General features: G+C 42.6%; 1 protein-coding gene across 4 annotated transcripts in view; it reads left to right on the forward strand.

The window, feature by feature from the left end:
* Gon4l (gon-4 like) overlaps positions 1-22,126 on the forward strand; it is a 100,054-nt gene that overhangs the window by 17,450 nt on the left and 60,478 nt on the right. For 3 of the 4 annotated variants that reach the window (XM_029556901.1, XM_008854002.3, XM_008854019.3), the window contains exons 3-11: positions 1,685-1,876; positions 10,050-10,240; positions 11,486-11,560; positions 12,031-12,081; positions 13,699-13,749; positions 15,283-15,378; positions 17,846-17,965; positions 18,574-18,744; positions 19,640-19,832. In XM_029556901.1, coding sequence (XP_029412761.1) covers positions 1,685-1,876; positions 10,050-10,240; positions 11,486-11,560; positions 12,031-12,081; positions 13,699-13,749; positions 15,283-15,378; positions 17,846-17,965; positions 18,574-18,744; positions 19,640-19,832 — 1,140 coding nt within the window. The remainder of the gene's footprint in view (positions 1-1,684; positions 1,877-10,049; positions 10,241-11,485; positions 11,561-12,030; positions 12,082-13,698; positions 13,750-15,282; positions 15,379-17,845; positions 17,966-18,573; positions 18,745-19,639; positions 19,833-22,126) is intronic. The other variant, XM_008854032.3, reaches the window with a different exon arrangement.

Consider the following 22,126-nt stretch of genomic DNA (forward strand, 5'->3'; position numbering starts at 1 on the left):
GAACATAGGATTTCATCTTATTTTTACATCAAATAAATAATTTTATTCTAATATTTCCAATTTCATAATGCCTAGAAATTGTCAGGTCCTCAAAATACCACCACGCCTGGCCAAAAATATTATTTTTATTTTATGTATATGACTCTATTACCTGCACTTAAGTGTATCTGTGATGTGCCATGCCTGTGGAGGTCAGAAGAGGGGGTTGGATCCCCTGGAACTGGAGTTATGGACAGTTGTTAGCCGCCATATGGTGCTGGGAATCAAACCTGGGTCCTCTGCAAGAGCAGCCAGTGCTCTTAACTGCTGAACCACCTCTCTAGCCCCTAAGACAAGGTTTATTTTATTTTAATTTTTATTGTATTTTACTTTTTCTTGGTCTTTTTGGGACAGTGTCTCCCTGTAGACCAGGCTGGCCTTGAAGACAAGGTTTATTATTTATTTATTTATTTATTATTTATTTTTTATTTATTTTGCTATTTTTGAGACAGGGTCTCCCTGTAGCCTCACCTGCCCTGGAACTTGCTACATAGTCCAGGCTGGCCTTGGAACTCACAGAGATCCGCCTGCCTCTCTTCTAAGTGCTAGATCAAAGGTGTGAGCCACCATACCTGGTGACAGTGTTTATTTTATTTTGTTTGGTTTCTAACAGGGTTTATTTTAAAGACAAATTCATTATATACCTTTAGCATGCCTGAAACTCAATATGTATTTATTTTAAAAAATTTTGTGTGTTTGAGTGTTTTGCCTTACGTGTTTGTAAATGCACCATGTGTGTACAGTGCCCGAAGAGACCAGAAGAGAGTGTTGGATCCCCTAAAACTGGAGTTAAGGATGGTTGTCAGCTGCCTTGTGTGATGGGAACCTAATCTCCCTGCCCTATAGTGCTCTTAACTGATGAGCCATCTCTCCAGCCCCTGAAACTCAGTTTGTAAACCAAGCTGACATCCAGCTTACACCTTAACCTCTAAAGCAATGGGACTATAGGTGTGTACTACCATGCCTGGCTTGACAACTTGTTTTCTAATGTTTACTTTTGATATTACTGTACTTTCAGAGATTTATGTTAATATTTCAAACATTTATGTTACTACTCTTTTGTTCTGTAAAATTGATTAGAGTCAGAAATTCTTTGTTTCCTTTTTTCCTATGTAGCCCAAGCTATCTGTCTGCTCAAGATCCTTCTAAGTGCTTGGATTTTAGTTGTGTGTCACCATGCCTGAGACATTCTTTTATCATTTATAGTTGATTACAGTAGTGTTAATAGAACTGTCTCTTTGTCATCTGATACTCTTCATTCCATGATCTGATTTTTTTTTTCTTGGTGTTGCAAACTAAGCCCCAGGCCCTCTTGTGAACTAGGCAAGCACTTTACCATTGAATTAAATCCCCAACCCATGATCTTACTTTTCTATAGGAAAGTGAAAAGCTCAAAGCATATTTGAACTCAAAATTGCGTAGCAACTGCCTAGTTCAATTCCCTGATTTTATAGATGAATAATGTGGTTCAACCTTTGATTTCATTATTTGTTTTAGGATTCTGTCTTGAAGGGAATGCCTGTATTTATAGTTTGTTTCATGATATTTTCTCACTAAAAAGATCGTAGGACAAGATGCTTACTTTTGCAAGAATATGACGAGAAAGAATGGACAAAGTATAGAGCAGTGTTTGTGATTCTTCTAGGAAAACCTCACATGCATTCTGGAGAAGAATTACCATTACTGTCATCAGGGAGTCAATCTGCAAAACCCGGAACCCAGCCCAGGAAACCATCCCAGCCAGGTGTTTCTGCTTTTCCTCAAGAAAAGCCACTCAGGAATCTGGTTCACCAAGCTGAGGAAGAGATAGAGGATGGCGGACTCTTTATTCCAATGGGTAGGCTTTCTTTTTCTTAGTTAAAAACTACACTGAAGGAGCTGGAGAGATGGCTCAGCAGTTAAGAACACTGGCTATTCTTGCCTCCCACAGCCTCTCTGTCCTCCTCAGACATTGCATGACACTGGTGCACTTACCTACATGCAGGCAATACATAAATACACATGTAATTTTTTTTTTAAGTCTTTTAGGCAGCACTCGGGAGGCAGAGGCAGATGGAGCTCTGTGATCTGTACATCCGTAGCCTGATCTACATAGCGAGTTCCAGGTCAGCTGGGGCTACAGGGAGACCCTGTCTCAAAAAGATGAAAAAAAAAAGAAAAAAAACTACACTGAAACAAGCAATTGAAGTATATACTCTCTGTATAAGACATAGAAAATTATACATATCAGCTATCCTGAGTTTTCTGTCAGGATAATGGCATATTCTGAGTTATCTACCCTTTCAGTTAGTATCTGACCTTGAACTCACTGAAATCTGCCTGCCTCTGCCTCCCCAGGGCTGGGATTAAAGGTATGTGCCACCATGTCCTGAGTATTCCGTTTTCTTGTTTGTCATTTATTATTTTGGGAATTGCCTTGGGCTTCTTCATGAAGTCTTAAAGTATTCTACCTCTGACCTATATTCCCAGTTATTATTTTTCCTTGGTAGATAAACTAGGAATGGTTGTAAGTCATGGTAAGTGTATGTTGAACTTTGTGAGAAATGGTCAAACTGGTCAGGTATGGTGGTACATGCCTGAAATCTCAACACTTGAGGGTTGGAAGGAGGATCAGGAGTTCAAGGCTAGCCTCCACTATTAGTTGACCAGCCTGAGTTTTGAACCAGTGTTGGAAAAAAGATAAACAGTTAAACAAACTGTAAGGTGCCTATACTTTTTTTTTCTGATCTTTACCACCCGTGTGTGAGATTTGTAGTTGATGTAAGTAAAATTTGATTACTAGCACTTTCTAGACTTTACCATTTTACCTATTCTCATAGGTGTTCAGTGATATTTCATTGTGGTTTTAACTTGAATTTCTCAAATGAGTGATGACATAGAGTATATTGGCCATGTGTTTATCTTCTTTGGAAAAAGGTTTGTTCATTATTCTGTTGTTTATTATTAAGTTGAAAGAGTTTTTTTTTTTTTTTTTTTTAATTTTATGTATGAGTGTATTGCTTGCATGTAGTTAAGTGCACCTGTGTGGTGCAGTGCCCTCGGAAGACAGAAGAGGCTGTCGGAGCCCCTGGGACTGGAGCTACAGACAGTTGTTAGCTGCCATGTGGGTACTGGGATTCGAACCCAGGAACCCGAGTCTTCTGCAAGAACAACCAGTGTTCTTAACCACTGAGCTATCTCTCTAGCCCAAAAGATTTTTTTTTTTTTAAGTAGGGTTTCATTTGCATGGTGGAGGCCGTCCTCATATTTGAGATATTTCTGTTTAAGTTTGCCTAATGTTGGGATTAAGTTTTAAAAAGATTTATTTTTATTTATGTGTATATGTCTGTGTGCATGAGTGCCTGTGGAGGGCAGAAGAGGATGTCAGATCCCCTGGAGCTAGAGTTACAAGTAGTTGTGAGTCACCAGATATGGTTGCTAGGAATTGAACTCTGAGCAAGTGCTTTTAACTGCTCATTCATCTCTCCAGCCCCTAACTTTCTTTCCTTTTTAAGGGACATAAATTAATTTTTTTTTTTTTTAAATTTTTGGTCTTTTTGAGACAGGGTCTTCCTGTAGCCCCATCTGGCCTGGATTCGCTATGGAGACCAAGCTGGCCTCGAACTCACAGAGATCCACCTGCCTCTGCCCCCCCCCTCCTGTGCTGGGATAAATGGCGTGCGCCACCACGCCTGGCTTATAAATTAATTTTTAAAAATTTAAATTTACTTTTTAAAATTTTATGTGTATAAGTACTTTGCCTGCATGTGTATAGGTATACCCATGACATGCAATGTCTGAGGAAACCAGAAGAGAGCATCGAATCCCCTGGAACTGGAATTATGGATGGTTCTTAGCTGCCATGTGGGTGTTGAGAGCTGTACCTGGGTCCTCTGCAGGAGCAGCCAGTGCTCTAACCACTGAGCCATCTTTTCATCCCACTCCCTTTTTTTCTAAAGTGTTTTATTATTTATTTATTTATTTATTTTTAAAATTTCATGATATCAGCCGGGCGTGGTGGCGCATGCCTTTAATCCCAGCACTTGGGAGGCAGAGGCAGGCAGATCTCTGAGAGTTAAAGGCCAGCCTGGTCTACATAGTGAGTTCCAGGACAGCTGGGGCTACAGGGAGACCCTGTCTCAAAAAGACAAAAAAAAATTTGTGGTATTGTTAAAGCTTGGTAGTACAGTTTTGTCAATAAATACTCAAAAATTATAGTAGACATACAGAACTGTGAGCAGTTTGTTTCTTAGTTATCTGTACTGTACCTCTTCCACCATGAGGGTTCAGGGATTGAGCTCAGGTCATCAGGCTTAGCAACAAGTACCCTTAACCACTGAACCATCTCACCCCACTCCCTAGGTTTTCTTTTGAGACAGGGTTGTACTCTGGCATGGAGCTTAGGTTTTAACCACCTTGCTCAGTTCTGTTTTTCCTTTGACATAGGGTTTCACAAGTTGACTTTGAATTTTATGTTTTTTTAATGTGTGTGTGCAAGTATATGTGTGTAAGACAGAGGTTGATGTTGGGTATCTTTCCAATCACTTTCTACCTTATGTTTTTTGCAACAGGATCAACCTGGAGCTTGTCAGGACTGGCAGGGATTGCCCCGTGTCTGTCTTCCTCCTACTGTGTTTACTGGTGCACACTGCCTTGCCAGGCTTTTTCACGTGGGTTCTGGGAATCAGCTCAGGTCTTCATTCTTGGGCAGCAAACACTTTACCAACTGAGTAATTTCCTCAGGCCTTCCCCATGAAGGTGTTTTTCTTGTTTTTAAAACAGAGAAGGTTGTATTGATTGCCTTTCTAACTCCTTGTCTTCAAGTAGTAGTTTGGGCCCACACCTTTTTCATCCCAGCACTTGAGAGGCAGAGGCAGGTAGCTCTCTCTGAGTTTGAAGTCAGCTCGTCTACATAGGGAGTTCCAGGCCAGGTGGGGTTACAGGGAGATCCTGTCTCAAAAACAAAAAAAACCCTCCAAGCAGTAAAATAGTAGTAAACCAGAAGCATTAGAGAAGTTCCAATCTCCTTTTGGCGTTTTGTGATAATCTAGTATGAGGCTTACTAGAATATCATCTTCAAGTTTTGTGTAGTTATATATGGGCTACTTTTCTGTAGAATAGGGATATTTCTCTTTCTCCCTTTTAAAAAAAATTATTTCTTTTATTATTTTTATTTTATGTGTATGAGTATTATCTGCGTGTATGTAAGTGTACCTGTGTCATGCAATGCCCACAAAGGTCAGAAGAGGGTGTTGGATCCCCTGGAACTGGAGTTACAGACAGTTCTTAGCTGCCATGTAGGCACTGGGAATTGAACCTGGGTCCTCTGCTAAAGCAGCCAGTGCTCTTAACCGCTGAGCCATCTCTCCAGCCCCTTTCCCTCCCTTTTTGCTTAAGTTCAAAGTAGAGTTTTATTTATTATTTTTTTAAATGTTTTATTTTTTATTTTTATTTTATATGTATGAATGTTTTACCTGCATATACATAAGTGCACCCCTGTTGTAGAGTGCCTTGTAGAGGCCAGAAGATGTCAGATCCTTTGGAACTGGAGTTAATGGACGTTTGTTAACTGCCAATTGTGTACTCAGAATCGAACCCCAATTCTCTGGAGGAACAGGATATGTTCTTAACTTCTGAGCTGTCTCTCCAGCCCCAAGTAGATTTTTAAATGGTATTTTTCCTTGTTTCTTTCTTTTTTTGGTCTTTTTGAGACAGGGTCTTCCTGTAGCCCCATCTGGCCTGGAACTCACTATGTAGACCAGGCTGGCCTTGAATTCTCAGAGATCCACCTGCCTTTGCCTCCTGAGTGCTAGGACTAAAGGCGTGCAGCACCGCGCCCAGCTCCTTGTGTCTTTTTTTTTTTTTTCAATTTTATGTGTATATGTGTATTGCCTGCATGTAGGTAAGTGCACCCATATCATGCAATGCCCGAGGAGGTCAGAAGAGGCTGTTGGATCCCCTGGGACTGGCGTTACAGATAGTTGTTAGCTGCCATGTGGGTGCTGGGATTCAAACCCAGGTCTTCTGCAAGAACATCCAGTGTTCTAAACTGCTGAGCCATCTCTCCAGCCCCTCCTTGTTTCTTTTTTATAGATCAAATGGTATGATTATGTTTGTGTAATGTTTCAATGATTATAAAGCACTTGGATAAATTTAATTTGTTTTGCATGAAATCTCTAGTAGACAGATATCCATATTTTACAAAGAAACACAAAACATTGAGATCCCATTACCATGGTTACTTAGTTAAGTTGTGAAATTGGGGCACAGACCTAAGATTCCTAATCTGTATAGAGTAATCATTTCTGCACATTCTAGAGTTGGAATGTTTGGCTTCTGTATGTGACTGATATTGGGGTGTGGTGGTGTGGTTCACCTATAATCTCAGTGCTCCAGAGGTTGAGGCAGGAGGATCAGGAGTGGAGGCCAGCCTAGGTTCCATCAAGGACCCTGTGTCAGAAACAGAACAAACAAATCAACAAGCATTCTTACTCAATAGCTCTTGGTTTTTGTGTTTTTAAAAAATATTTTATATATAGGCCAGGTGTGGTGGTGTGTTGGCTGTGGTGGCAGGTTTCGCTGCTGGGCGGGTCTCTGGCTCTCCATGGCTGCTGTGTAAGAGGAGAGCGGCTTTTTTTTCTTTTCGAGTAGGTACACCTGGGATGTAATCATTACTGGTACACAAAAGGTGGACAAAGAGAAATTAACACAGTTTTGGGCTTTTCCTTTGCACCATATGAAAAGAGGAGGGGTGACGCGTGCTGTACTGGAGAGAGTATTGTTAGTGAGGCATTTGTAATGAGTAGGCTTACTCTTGCTGGAAATGCAAATTGGATAGTTAGCCAGTTGTTCGAATAAGGGGACATCCATTAGATGAGAGTCAGTGAAATCTCTTTTTGTTCCTGGGTAGAGAAGGGTGGTATTAACTGGTACTGTTGTCAGTAAGGTCTATTGCTGGATGCACAAAAAAAGCAGTTAGACATTGGGGTAGGTGGTGAAGGGAAGAAAGAAAGCAACATACTGAATGTACTTGCTCCAGGACATAGTTGATCTTGTCTGGTCCTCTGTCTTTCCTGTAGAATAGTATTATGAGTTAGCACAGACTTAGCTGCAGGTACAAGCTGTCGAGAGATATGAAAGTCAGCTGTAGGGTAGCTAGAGAATGAGACTCTTAATCTCAGGGTCCTGGGTTCGAGCCCCACGTTGGGCACCAGCTGTTGGCTGTGGTGGCAGGTTTCGCTGCTGGGCGGGTCTCTGGCTCTCCACGGCTGCTGGGCGTCGGCGGCTCTGCACATCGGCGGGTCCGCGGTGGGGAGTGCAGGTTCTGCGCCAAGGCAGGCTGCCAGTCGCTGGTGGCTCTGCGGGTCGCTGCAAGCTGCCAGGTGGGCTGCACCAATCTGCAGGGGGCTCAGGCTAGCTGCGGGGCGCTCCCCCTCGGCTCGTGGGTCATTGGCCACCGAACCATGAGGGCGGGGGAGGTGCAGGAATGGCGAACGCAGAATCTTCACGAGTGAATGTTGATGGGGGACAGCTCCTCCGGGGAGACTGAATCACAGGCTGGTTACAGGCGCAGTGAGACACAGATCAGCCAAGTTCAATGATCTCAGTGATACAGCTCTGCTTTATTAGGGTGAAACTAGAAGATTTATAGTGTGGAGGCAGTAGCAAAAGCCTCAGCTGATAGGTGCTCTGTAGGATGCTTCATTTACATGTGGAGGTGGGCTTCTATGCTGTCAGACAGTGCCTGATTATCACATAGAAAAAACCCGGTAGTTTCTATGCCAGAGGTGATGTATCTGTGGCGGCCAGAGGTGATGTATCTGTGGCGGCCACTTCAAAGTGAGCCAGGAGGAGAGCAGGAGGCGCCCTGCTGAAAAAGGGGAGTTTCTCCATCAAGCGCCGAGCCGGCTTGCGGCTATCCGGACATGGAGAGACTGTGACCCTAACAGCAGGGGTCCCCAACAGTGGTGCATACCTTTAGTCCCAGCACTCAGGAAGTAGAGGCAGGCGGATATCTGTGATTTCAAGGCCAGCTGGGGCTACAGGGAGACCTCTGTCTCAAAATTTTTATTTTTTATTTTTTATTTTTATTTTGTGTGTTTGAAGGTATTGCCTGCATGTGTATAAGGGCACCCATGTCATATAATGCCCACAGAGGTTAGAAGAGGGTGTCAGATTCCCTTGGAACTAGAGTTATGGACAGTTGTTAGTCACTAGATGGGTGCTGGGAATCAAACTTGGGTGCTCTATAAGAGCAGCCAGTACTCTTAACCACTGAGCCATTTCTCCAGTCCTTGTGTTTGTTTTTCTATTTGTTGTTTGAGATAGAGTCTCACCTAGACTGGCCTGGAATTTACTGTGTAGGTAGGCTGGCCTGGTAAAACAATTATCTTCTTGCCTTAGCCTCTAGAGTGGGACTATAGGTATTAGCTACTATCAGTGAGTCTCTTGCTTATTTGTTTTTGAGACTATGACTCAGGTTACCCAGGCTAGCCTTGAACTCCTGATCTTCCTGCCTCTGCTTCAGAAGTGCTGGAATTTACTGGAGAGCTAGTTCAGCAGTTAAGAACACTGGCTGCTCTTCTAGAGGATCCAGGTTTGAATCCCAGCACATACCATGGCAGCCAACAACCATCCATAACTCTAGTTCCCAGGGATCTGATGCCCTCTTCTGATCTCCTCAGGCATCACATGGCACAGGTGCACTTATACACACACAGGCAATACATTCATACACATAAAATAAAAATAATAAAATATTTGAGGAGCTGGAGAGATGACTCAGCAGTTGGGAACACTGGCTGCTCTTGCAGAGCTCCTGAGTTCGATTCCCAGCACCCACATGGCAGCTAACAACTGTCCTTAACTCCAGTTCCAGGGAATCCGATGCCCTCTTCTGACCTCCTTGGGCATTGCATGACACGGGTGCACTTACATACATGTAGGGCAATACACTCAAACACATTAAAAAAAGAAAAAAAGCGGTGGCATTGCTGGCATGTACCACCCATGTCCATTGTACTCTTGCAAAAACATTTGTTGATTTGTTTTATGTGTGTTGGTTAGGGGATGGGTCCGAGTGTGTATCATGGTGCACATGTAGTGGTCAGAGGACAACTTGTGGAAATTGGCTCTCTCCTTTTACCATGTAGGTTTCAGGAATTGGTAGCCAGTCTTGGTGGCAAGCACAGTTGTTACTTGCTGAACCTTCTTGCTGGTCCCTCTGTTTTTTTTTTTAACACAAAGGTTCTTGATGCCTTTACTGAGTTCATTATGCAGATGGGCCGGGAACTTGTCATCCTCCTGTCTTTGCCTCCCAGGGTATTGTAGATTTACCACTCACCTCTCAGGAGAGCACTAATGTCTCTGTTTCACTTTTCTCATTTGTATGAAGGGAAAATATTAGCCTCTACCAAATGGGGTTGTTTACTCAGGAGAGAAAGGAATATGTAGAAGAGTGTCTGACATCAAAATTCTGTGAATGAGGCTAGAGAGATGGCTTCACAGCTAAAAACGTGCTGTTTGTGCAGAGGACCCAAGTTTGATTCCAAGAACCCATGTGAGGTGACTTATAACCAAACTGAAAGTCCAGCTGCAGGGGATCAGGTGCCTTTGGCCTCCACAGGAACCAACACTTATATGTACATACCCCCATATAGAATTAAAAAAATATTTTTAACTGAACATTGTGGTTCATACCTTTAATCCCAGACAGAGGCAGGTGGATCTCTGTGAGTCCAAGGCCAGCCTGGTCTACATAGTGAGTTCTAGGGCTGAATAGTGAGACCTTGTCATAAGACAAAAAGCTATGACTTTTGGTTGGCTATTATCCTACTACTGTACCATGGCCAAAATCTACCATAAACTGCCAGCACATGTTATGGTGCTTGGTTTGAAAGGAAAGACGGTGGCAGCTGGATTTTGCTTGATCAACCCTGGGCCTAAGGATTGTGTCTTGCTGTCAGCCCTCAAGCTCAGTGCCCACAGCAGCCGCTTTGGAGACTGGTGATGCTCTTCTTGGTTATTTGCAGATCAAGACAGTGAAGAAAGTGAGAAAAAGAAAAAGAACAAAAAGGGGACCAAGAGGAAACGGGATGGACAGGGTCAAGAACAAGGGACTTTGGCGGATGACCTCAAACTGGATGACATGCTCGATCGTACCTTAGAGGATGGTGCCAAGCAGCACAATTTGACAGCAGTCAACGTTCGGAACATCCTACATGTGAGTAACATGAGGCAGCCATGCATTTAGAATAGAGACTTTTTTTTTTGTCTTTTTGAGACGGGATCTCCCTGTAGCCCCAGGTGTCCTAGAAGTCACTATGTAGACCAGGCTGGCCTCAAACTCACAGAGATCCTCCTGCCTCTGCCTCCCAGGTGCTGGGATTAAAGGTGTGTGCCGTCATGCCCGGCTGGAGACTTTTCTTTTTTTAAATATATTTATTTTATTTTTATTTTATGTGTATGAATGTGTTGCCTGCAAGTATGCAAGTGCACCCGTGTCATGCGATATCACAGAAATCAGAAGAGGGCGCCGGATTCCCCTGGAACTGGAGTTAAGGACAGTTGGTAGCCGCCATGTGGGTGCTGGGAATTGAACCTGGATCCTCTGCAAGAGCAGTCAGTGCTCTTAACCATTGAACCATCTCTCCAGCCCTGGAATAAAGACTTTTCATGGAGTGCAAATAAATGACTCATAGATTCCTTGTCTCTTGGTACATGAATTACCAGTTTCATGGGTTACCTATGACAAAACATTTTACATCTTTCCCTTTCCACTCAGTATAAGTTTGAAATCTGACACATGCTACCTTTTCCTCTTCCAGGGATGGTATATAAGGCACTCAGAATGGTCCAGCTTTTGACATACTGTCGTAGGCTTTCCTGCAACACAGCCTCTAACAAAACTAGGCTGTCCCGAACCCCTGGTAACAGGATTGTTTACCTTTATACCAAGAAGGTTGGGAAAGCACCACAGTCTGCGTGTGGTGTGTGCCCGGGCAGACTTCAAGGGGTTCACGATGTGAGACCTAAAGTCCTCACGAGGTTGTTAGTTGAGACGATAAACTACTTTTCACTGATTTTATTGTTTACTGTTTAGTAAATTTGAAGATGGTAAATGGTGTTCTATGTCAACAAAGCCTCCCTAGTAATTTCTAATGCATTGTTCATATGTAAAGAATGTGTTTACTATATAACACCTCTTGAAGGTCTTAGCCCAAAGTCTTTGAATTACTCCTGGGCCTGACAACAAGTAACAAGATTGGGCCGTTTGCTGCTTTGTTGTTTGAAGACTTGCTTCCACCTCCTCCATCTGTAGTTGCATTGCTCAACCTTAGTTTGAAGCTATTTGAGAATACCCCTTCCATTTACCCTCCACAAAGGTCCAGCTGCAGAGGTACATAGAAGTTATTATTGTCTATATGACAAACCCTTTGGCCTAAAGTGGAATTTCCTTTTTTTTCAGGAAGTAATCACAAATGAACATGTGGTGGCCATGATGAAAGCAGCCATCAGTGAGACAGAAGACATGCCAATGTTTGTGAGTAACTTTCAGTGTCGTGGAATAGGGTCTGTAAACTGGCTGAGTGTAGGAGCCCACAGAGGAGTTTGGAAACAACTGGACACTCAGACTTCAGAAATCGTACGGCAGGTTTGAACTCATAGAGATCTGCCTGCCTCTGCCTCCCAAATGCTGGGATTTAAGGCGTGCACCACCATGCCCGGCTTATATGGCATTTTTAAAAAAAATTATTTATTATTTTTTATTTTATGTGTATGCATGTGTTGCATGTAAGCCCACCCGTGTTGTGCAATGCCTGAAGAGTTCAGAAGAGGGTGTTGGATCCCTTGGAACTGGAGTTTCAGACAATTGTTAACTGCCATGTGGGTGCTGGGAATTGAACCCAGGTCCTCTGTAAGAGCAGCCAATGCTTTTAACCACTGAGCCATCTCTCCCTCCCCACATGGCACTTTTTACTGACTGTTTTCTTCTTGTTTCTACCTTCTTAGGAACCTAAAATGACACGCTCTAAACTGAAGGAAGTGGTAGAAAAAGGAGTGGTGAGTGTTTAGTGTTTTTTTTTAATCTTGGAAAATAGAATCTCAATCTGGGCTAGTCACAGGGAAGAAATATGTGAAAAATTTTGGTCTGGGTTCATCTTTTTTTTAATCTTTTTGAGACAGGTCTCCCTGTAGCCCCAGCTGGCCTGGTACTCGCTATGTAGACCAGGCTGGCATTGAACTCACAGAGATCCACCAACCTCTGCCTCCTGAGTACTGGGACTAAAGGTGTGCACCACCACGTCCAGCTGGGTTTGTCTTTTTAAAGAATTATTTGGGACGGAGAGATGACTCAGTGGTTAAGAGCACTGGCAGAGGACCCGAGTTTGGTTTCTAGCACCTACATGGCGATTAACAACCATCCATAACTTCAGTTTCAGGGTATCTGATGCCCTTTTCTGACCTTTTTGGGTGTTATACCTTTGTGGGTATTGTACAACATGAGTGCACTTACATACATGCAGCCAGTACACTCATACACATAAAATTATTAAAAATAATAAATAAAATATTTTTAAAGGAATTATTTGTGGGCTGAGCTGGAGATGTTAGCTCAATTCAAGAGTGCTTGCTTAACATACATGGAATTCTAGGTGTGAGCCACCATGCCCAGTTTTCTATGCAGTACCTAGAGATCGAATCTAGGGTTTGTACATGTTAGGCAAGCCCTCTGCCAACTAAGCTACGTCCCTAGCTCTTCCCGCCTTCTCTTCTTCTTTTTAATGTTTTATTCATTATTTTTATATTTTTATGTGCATGCATGTATTGCCTGCATGGAGGTAAGTGCACCCGTGTCATGCAATGCCCGAGGAGGACAGAAGAGGCCGTCGGACTGGAACTGGAGTTGTTACGGACAGTTGTTAGCTGCCATGTGGGTGCTGGGATTCGAACCCCGGTCTTCTGCAAGAACAACCAGTGTTCTTAACTGCTGAGCCATCTCTCCAGCCCCCCCTTCTCTTCTATGAAGCTTTGTTGTTGTTGTTGTTTGTTTGAGGTGGGATCATATGCTATAACTCAGGTTGGCCTAGAACTTACTGTGTAACCCAGGCTGTCTTTGAACTTCTTTTTAAAAAACTTATTTTTATTTGATGTACAAGAATGTTTGGAGCTGGACATGGTGCCACACGCCTTTAATCCCAACACTTGGGAGGCAGAGGTCGGCAGATCTCTTGAGTTCAAGGTCAGTCTGGTCTATGAGTTCCAGGACAGCTGGGGCTACAGGGAGACCCCGTCTCAAAAAGACAAAAAACAAACAAAAAAGAATGTTTTACCTTCATATATGTTAGTGCACCCATGTCATGCAGTACCAGAAGCCAGAAGAGGGTGTCGGTTGTTAGCTACCATGTGGGTTCTGGGGACTGAACCTGGGTCCTCTGTAAGATCAGCCAGTGCTGATCTTAACTGCTGAGCTATCTCCAGCCCCTGTCCTTGAACTCTCTGCAGTCCTCCCCTCTTAGCCTCTCAAGTGCTGGGATTATATGCCCCGTAAATATTTGAGAATATTATGCTCATTACCACTCATAGACCACTGTAGCTATTTACTAGGCAAATAACTTTTTGTGTTAATAAATGCAGATTAAAAGCAGTTTCATTTAATTATTTCATTCTTTTTGGTAGGTAATTCCAACTTGGAATATTTCACCCATTAAGAAAGCCAATGAACTTAAGGTAAACTTGGAAGAAACCTTTGTTGTTCTCTCCAGATGGTTCCTGAAACTTAACTTTTTAGACTATTTATTTATTTACTTATTTATTTATGAATGACAGGGTCTTCCTGTAGCCTGAATCTCATTATTTAGACCAGGTTGACCTCCTGAGTCTGAATGCTGGAATTAAAGATGGACTCCACCACACCCAGCCCTATTGCTTTGTTTTTAAGATTTATTTATTTGTATTTTATGTGCATGAGTGTTTGTCCCCATGTATGTATGTGTACCATTTGCATGCCTGGTTCCCTCAGAAGCTAGAAGAGGTGGTTGAATCCCCTGGAACTGGAATTATAGGTGGTTATTAACTGGCATGTGGGTGCTGGGAACCAAACCCAGGTCCTCTGCAAGAGCAGCCACTGCTGTTAACCACTGAGTCATCTCTCTAGTCCTTCCCTGTTTTAAATATGTTTGGGCTTTTTATGTACCATTACTCCTAATCTTGCATCTTAGGAATCATGTAACCCCTGGCCTATATCTTTCGATCTGACTATACATTATTAGACTCTTAGGATTGTTTTTTTCTGTCCTAGTTTCTTTTTTTAAAATATTTTATTTTTATTTTATGTGTATGAGTATATTGCCTGCATGTATGTGAGTGCACCAGTGTCGTGCAATGCCGCGCAGGTCAGAAGAGGGCTTCTGATTCTCCTGGCACTGGAGTTAAGGATGGTTTGTAGCTGCCATGTGGGTTCTGGGAATCGAACCCGGGTCCTCTGCAAGAGCAGTCAGTGCTCTTAACCGCTGAGCCATCTCTCCAGCTCCATGTCCTAATTTCTTTACTTTCAAATACATGTGATTTGTGCTTTCTGTCTCTTCCTCCCTCTCTCCTTCTTGTCCCTGTCTGCTGATGCAACCCAGAGCCTTGTGCATGGAAAGCATGCATCCTGCCTGTGAGCTCCACCTCTAGTTATGTTATGAAACATACTTTTTTTGTTGTGTTTTGTTTGTTTTTGTTTTGACAGTCTGGTTCGATTCTGCCTGGAAATCACTATGTGGACCAGTCTGGCTTTGATCTTATAGAGATTCAAAAGACATGTGCCACCATGCCTGACACTTAATTGATTTTTATTTTATCTGTGTCTTTGTGTGAGTGTATCTCACTAGTCTTCCTGTCTGTGGAGGCCGGAAGAGAGCACTGGATCTGTTTGAGCAGGAATTACAGGCAATTGTGATCCCAATGTGGGTGCTGAGTACTGGAAACTGAACTCTTCCTCTGGAAGAGCAGCAGCCGCTCTTACTATGGTGGGCTATCTTTCTAGCCCTTCCCAATTAGAAAAAACTTTTAAATTTATTCATTTTGTTCATGGGGGTTGTGGGGGGATCAGAAGCCATGGTGTTTGGAGGTCAGAGGACAACTTGAGGGAGTCAGTTCTCTGCTCTCACCATGCTGGTCCTAGGGGTTGAATCCAGGTCATCCAACTTGACAGCAAGTATCTTTACCTGCTGAGCCATCTTCCCAGCCCTGCACTCCCTTCTTTATGTGTTAATGCAGCCTCCGCAGTTTGTGGACATCCATCTTGAAGAAGATGACTCCTCAGATGAAGAGTACCAACCAGATGAGGAGGAGGAGGAGGAGACTGCTGAAGAGGTTTGTGAGTGTCCATTGTTAATGAGGAAGGGCATTTGGCTTGATAAAGGTTATTTGGTTCTTTTTTTAAAAAATATTTATTATTTTTATTTTATATGTATGAATGTTATGCCTGCATGTAGGTAAGTGCACCCATGTTGTGCAGTGACCATGGAGGACAGAAGAGGCTGTCAGATCCCCTGGAACTGGAGTTACGGAGGACAGTTGTTAGCTGCCATGTAGGTGCTGGGATTCGATCCTGGGTCCTCTGCAAGAACAGTCAGTGTTCTTAACTGCTGAGCCATCTCTCCAGCCCTGCTTATTTGGTTCTTTAGTATCACACCTATTCTATAGATGATTGATGATCTTTTTTGATAATCTCTTTGCTGTAAGATATTTTTCTGTTCTTCATATTCCCTCAGTATTTAAACTTAGGTTATAAATGTAGTGTAATTCCAACACTTGGAAGGAAGAAGCAGGAGGATAAGGCTAAGTTCATCCTCGGCTGTCCTGGTGTATTGTAGACTAGTCTGGGCTACATGAGACACTGTCTCAGAAACCAACCCCCTCCCTACCCCCAGTGTCCACCAGGGCAGGCAGCCTCAGGACCTGAATAGATTGTCAAGGAACTAAAAAAAGACCAGGGCACTCATGTGGTTTTATTTCTTTACTCTTATTTCTCCATCCATGCATGAGTACCAAAAGCACAGAAAACTCTGCTTATATACACATACTCATTGGAGTCACAGCAATATGAATAATAATAAAGTGGCTAGAATATAGTCGTTCAGTAAAACGTGAACAATGTAGCATTATCACCATAGTAGCCTTCTTGGGAGAACAGCTCCTCAGCAAGGAGGCTTGCATGAACTTTCTCATGAAACAAGGCCTTCCAGGCGTACATGCTCAGTGTTACAGCTTAAATTAACAAGCATATTTTTAAAGTCATAGGAACACTATTTCACAGTCTCTGCACCCCCCAACTTGATGTCTTGATAGTTAGTTTGCTTGTTTTTCTTTAGTTATATAACCTAAATAACCTAAATATACAGCTTTTTAAAAAATATATATTTTAGCCTGGCGTGGTGGCACACACCTTTAATCCTAGCACTCGGAAGGCAGAGGCAGGCGGATCTCTGTGAATTCAAGGCCAGCCTGGTCTACATAGTGAGTTCCAGGACAGCTGGGGCTACAGGGAGACCCTGTCTCAAAAAAAAAAAAAAAAATAAACCCCATATATGTGTGTGTGTGTATATATATATATATAGTTTTTTTTTATATTATGTGTGTGAATGTTATGCCTGCATGTAGGTAAGTGCACCCATGTTGTGCAGTGCTGGAGGAGAACAGAAGAGGCTGTTGGAGCACCAAAAACTGGAGTTACAGACAGTTATTAGCTGCCATGTGGGTGCTGGGATTCGAACCCAGGTCTTCTGCAAGAACAGTCAGTGTTCTTAACTGCTGAGCCATCTCTCCAGCCCCACACCTTTATATGTTATAGTTTAATGTTTGCTATTTATTTTGTTATTTTGTGTACACACATGCACGCACGCGCTCATGTTTGGAGTTCAGAGGACATTTTTGGGAGTCAGTCCTCTCCAACTACCCTGTGGGTCCCAGGGATTGAACTCAGGTGATCGGGTTTTGCCGCAAGCACCTTTCCTTACTGAGTTATCTCTCTGACTCCTGTTTATGAACTTTATACAGATGGACCCATAGTATGTGTGTTCTTTTGTTCATACCTTTTATGGCTATAGTTCATTTTCATTCCTATGTTTAATGATCTTTGACTTATAAAAGGATTTTAGCTGGGCATGGTGGTGTATTATCCCAATTTTATGTATATGAGTGCATTGCTTGCACTTATGTAAGGGTGCCGTATGCATTCAATGCCCATGAAGGCCAGAAGAGTGTGTTAGATCCCCTGAAACTGGAGTTATGGATGGTTGTTAGTTGGGAACCGAATAGGGATCCTCTGTAAGAGGAATCAGTTCTCTTAGCCACTGAGCCATCTCTTCAGCCCCTGAAAATTCATTTTCTGTACTATATATAATAAAACGTTTATTTTGTTTGTGCACATGTATATGTGTACATTGTATGGTGTACACATGTCTGTCAGAGGACATCTTGGCAGGAGTTAGTTGTCTCTTTCTACCCCATGGATCCTGGTGATCAAATTCAGATCATCAAACTTAGAAGCAGGCACCTTTTTCCACTGGAGGCCTCTTGCCAGCCCAAGAGATGTTTTTTTTTTTTTTTTTTTGGTCTTTTTGAGACAAGGTCTCTCTGTAGCCCTAGCTGTCCTGGAACTTGCTATGTAGACCAGGCTGGCCTTGAACTCACAGAGATCTGCCTGCCTCTGCCTCCTGAGTGCTGGGATTAAAGACATGTGCCACCATACCCAGCTGAGATGGGTATTTTATGATTTATTTTTTGTGATGTTTCATACATACCTCATACATAGAAGTGAACGGGGTTACTTTTTTAGAGTTTACTGGAAAGTGATGTTGAAAGCACTGCTTCATCTCCACGTGGGGCGAAGAAATCCAGACTGAGACAGTCTTCTGAAATGGCTGAAACAGATGAGGAGAGTGGCGTATTATCAGAGGTAAACCAGCACCTTATACAGGAGAGAAGTTAGATATAACTTCTAATATATAACTATATTAGCTGATTGCTGAACTGGGTAAGTAGGTGATTTATTAGTGGGTGATCCTGGGTTGTCACCCTTTTCAAAGTCCATTAAGTGAATGAACAAAGGTTTTCTGAGTTCTCATCAAGGGTCCAGAACTGTGTATCAGTTTCTTTTCTCCTCTTTTATCTCATACCCATGTTTTTAAAATACTATCTTTAAAGCCAATTAGTATTCTGTTTGCTTCGCTGGAAGTAGGATGAAACCTAGTTAGATTTGTGTCTTAACAGTGCCTTTTATGTGTCTCTATCTAGATAACACGAAAAAAGCCAATTTGTCTGCATGTGGAAAACCCACTGTTCTTCCCTCCCTCCTTTTTCCTTAACATACTATCCTTTTTTTTTCTTTCTTTTTTTGGTCTTTTTGAGACAGGGTCTCCCTGTAGCCCCAGCTGGCCTGGAACTCATTATTGTAGACCAGGCTGGCCTCAAACTCACAGAGATCCGCCTGCCTCTGCCTCCTGAGTGCTGGGATTAAAGGCGTGAGCCACTGCACCCGGCCTAACACACTATCCTTTTAATCAGGCTGAGAAAGTCACCATGCCTGCTCTCAGGCACATCAGTGCTGAAGTGGTGCCCATGGGACCCCCGCCTCCTCCAAAACCAAAGCAGACCAAGGATAGCACCTTCATGGAGAAGTTACATGCAGTAGATGAGGAGCTGGCTTCCAGTCCTGTTTGTATGGACTCTTTCCAGGTAAACATGGAAAGTCTAAATTGCTGAGAAAAGTAATATATGCTAATTTAGATGCTGTTCATGTTGAGAGCTAGAGAGAGAGCAAGTGTTTAAATTTTACACAGTAATTGCCATGATATTGTTTGACTTTGATACTCTTTTAAAAAAATTTTTTTTGTTTTTTGTTTTTTTGTATGAGCATATTGCCTGCATGAGATGGTTCAGTGGTTAAGAGCACTGACTGCTCTTGCAGAGGACCCAGGTTTAGTTTTCCAGTACAACTGACAATCATCCTTAACTCCAGTTCCAGGGGATCCAACACCCTCTTCTGACCTCCCAGGCATTGCACGACACAGGTGCACTTACATACATGCAGGCCATACACCCATACACATTAAATAAAAATAATAAATAAAAAATTTTAAAGTAGGTCGGGCCAGCTTGGGGCTGTACAGAGGCCCTGTCTCAAAAAGACCAAAATAAATAAATGAATAAAATAAAAATAAAAATGAACATTCAAAAACATTTAAAAAACCTTTGAGATACTAAATTATTTCTTTTTTTTGAGATGCTTTAAAAAAATTTTGAGACAGGGTCTCCCTGTAGCCCCAGCTAGCCTGGAAGTTGCTATGTAGACCAGGCTAGCCTTGAACTCACAGAGATCCACCTGCCTCTGCCTCCGGAGTACTGGATCTAAAGGTATGCACCACCATGCCCCATGAATGTTCATTTTTAAACTGATGTTATTTTTTTTTTAAATACTCAGACAACTGAAAAATAAAAGAAATAAAAAGAAAACTCAGGCAACAATAAATCCAAATTTCTTTAAGTCATGTGAGTAGCACAGAGGGGGTGCACTTTGGAGAGTTCGAAAGCATTGTTTTCACCTGAATTCTTTTCCTTTCTCTCTTGGCAGACCATGGAGGATAGTCTCATTGCATTCCGAACCCGTTCTAAGATGCCCCTGAAAGATGTTCCCCTGGGCCAATTAGAGGCAGAGCTTCAGGCTCCAGACATCACTCCGGATATGTATGACCCAAATACAGCTGATGATGAGGACTGGAAGGTGTGGCTGGGGGGCCTCGTAAATGATGATGTGGAGAATGAAGGTAAGTGGTTTTTGTTTACTTTTATTATCTATTCCATTTACTCTGGTTAAAATGTTTTATAGATTGCTGGGGGCTGGAGAGATGGCTCAGCAATTAGGAGCATGGGTTGCTCTTGAAGAGGATCCAGGTTCGATTCCCAGCACCCACATGACAGCTAATGACTATCTGTAACTCCAGTTCCAGGGGATCTATCACCTTCTTTTACCTCTGCACAACATGGGTATACTTACACACCTGCAGGCAATACACTCATACACATAAAAAAAAAAAGTAGTAAATTTTTTAAAAAGTATTTATTTCATTAAAAAAAATAGTTTTACAAATTGGAGTTGAGCACACCTTTAATTCTAGCACTTGAGAGGCAGAGGCAGACAAATCTCTGAGATCGAGGCCAGCCTTGCCTACATACTGAGTTCCAGGTCAGCTGGGACTACAGAGAGAAATAGAGTGTCTTATTTTTTCCTTTGTTCTCATACCAGAATCAAGATAAAGATTTCTATGACCTCAAAAAGTATGTGTGTTGGAGGTGGGGTTTGGGAGAGACAGTGAAATGGCTCAGCAGCTAAAGGTGCTTGCCATGAAGCCTGATGGACTTGAGTTTGATCCCTAGGACCCACGTAGTGGAAGGAGAGAACTGAGTCCCACAAGTTATCCTCAGACTTATACACACAGAAATATACACAAAAATAAATTTTTTTTAAAGACAGGGTCTTCCTGTAGTACCAGGCTGACCTTGAACTCTTGGAGATCTGCCTGCCTCTGCCTCCCAAATGCTGGGATTAAAAGTGTGCACTACCACACCTGGCCTATGAATGTTATTTTTAAAAAAATTTTATGTGTATGAGTGTATTGCCTGTGTGTAGGTCGGTGCACCTGTGTTGTGCAATGCCTGAGGAGGTTAGAAGAGGGCATTGGATTCCCTGGAACTGGAGTTACAGACAGTTGTTAGCTGCCATGTAGGTGCTGGGAATCAAGCCTAGGTCCTCTGTAAGAATGGTCAGTGCTCTTAACTACTGAGCCTCTCCAGCTCTCCAGCCCCATGAATGTAATTTTTAAACATTTAAACAACTGCAGCAAAAAGCAGGAGGATTTTTTTTTTATCAGCAAGCAAGCAGTTTTATAGGGTTGGATTTCCTAGAATCTCGCTCAATTGCAATACTGTCTGTTTAGAAATAGTATCAGATCCTCCAGGTTTTGAGGGCTCAGTTCCCAAGTCTGCTCCTTGTTTGGATTCCAGTCACAAGGCTCAAGTTGCTTTACCTATATAAACATCTGACTGCTAGTCATGGTTCCCATAGTACCCCGCCTGGGATTTCAGTAATTTGTTTGAATTGCACAAGAACTCAGTGGATGTGTCTGCAGTTTGTTATAAAGGAAATTACAAAGATGTAATTGAAGAGCTGCAAAAGGGGAGATGGAGGAAGGCTTCCATGTCTCTGTGGGCCTGAACTTTCCGGGGATTTCAGATGTTCAGCCATCTGGAGACTTTCCAAACCATACCCTTTTTGGTTTTGTTTTTTTTTTTAACTTATTTATTTTTATTTTATGGGTATGAGCATTTTGCCTGCATGTATGTAAGTGTTCCCATGCTTGTAATGCCCATGGAAGCCAGAAGAGGAGGTTGGTTCCTCTGGATCTGGAGTTTCAGACCATTGTTAGCTGCCATATGTGTGTTGGGAACCCTCAAGAGCAGCCAGTGCTCTAACTGCCAAGCCATCTCTTGAGTCTGAAATAACCCAGGATATCTTGGTTTTTGTTTCTGTTCTGTTTGTTAGTTTGTTTTGAGATAGAGTCTCCCTATAGCCCCAGCTGGCTTGAAACTCACTATGTAGTCCTGTCTGGGCTCCATCTCACAGAGATCAGCCTGCATCTGCCTCCCAGCTGGTTGGAATTAAAGGTATGTGCCACCATGCCTACTCCTTTTTGGTTTTATGGAGACCTTGTTGTATAGGCATGATTACTAATAGCCTGGGTGGGGAAACCCAGCAAAGCTTGTCCAGTTCAGATTGTTGGCCTCTTTGTACAGCATTCCTTTCTGTAGTATGTAAACTAAGACCTCAGCAGGGTCTTAGGATTTAGGTAGGTCAGAGATTTTCCTTATGGCCAGCTAAAGGCCAGGAAAGAATGGAATGGTGATGCACGCCTATAATTCCAGCATTAGGGTGGCAGAGGCAGGCAGATTTCTGTGAGTTCAAGGTCAGTCTGGTCTACATAGTGAGTTCTAGGCCAGCTGGGGCTTCAGTGTCTTAAAAAAGACCAAAAATGAATGGGATTTTTTTTTTTTCCTTTTTTCT

This window comes from Nannospalax galili, unplaced genomic scaffold (genome assembly GCF_000622305.1).
Source record: "Nannospalax galili isolate Female #2095 unplaced genomic scaffold, S.galili_v1.0 scaffold591, whole genome shotgun sequence".
In the NCBI taxonomy this organism is placed as follows: domain Eukaryota; kingdom Metazoa; phylum Chordata; class Mammalia; order Rodentia; family Spalacidae; genus Nannospalax; species Nannospalax galili.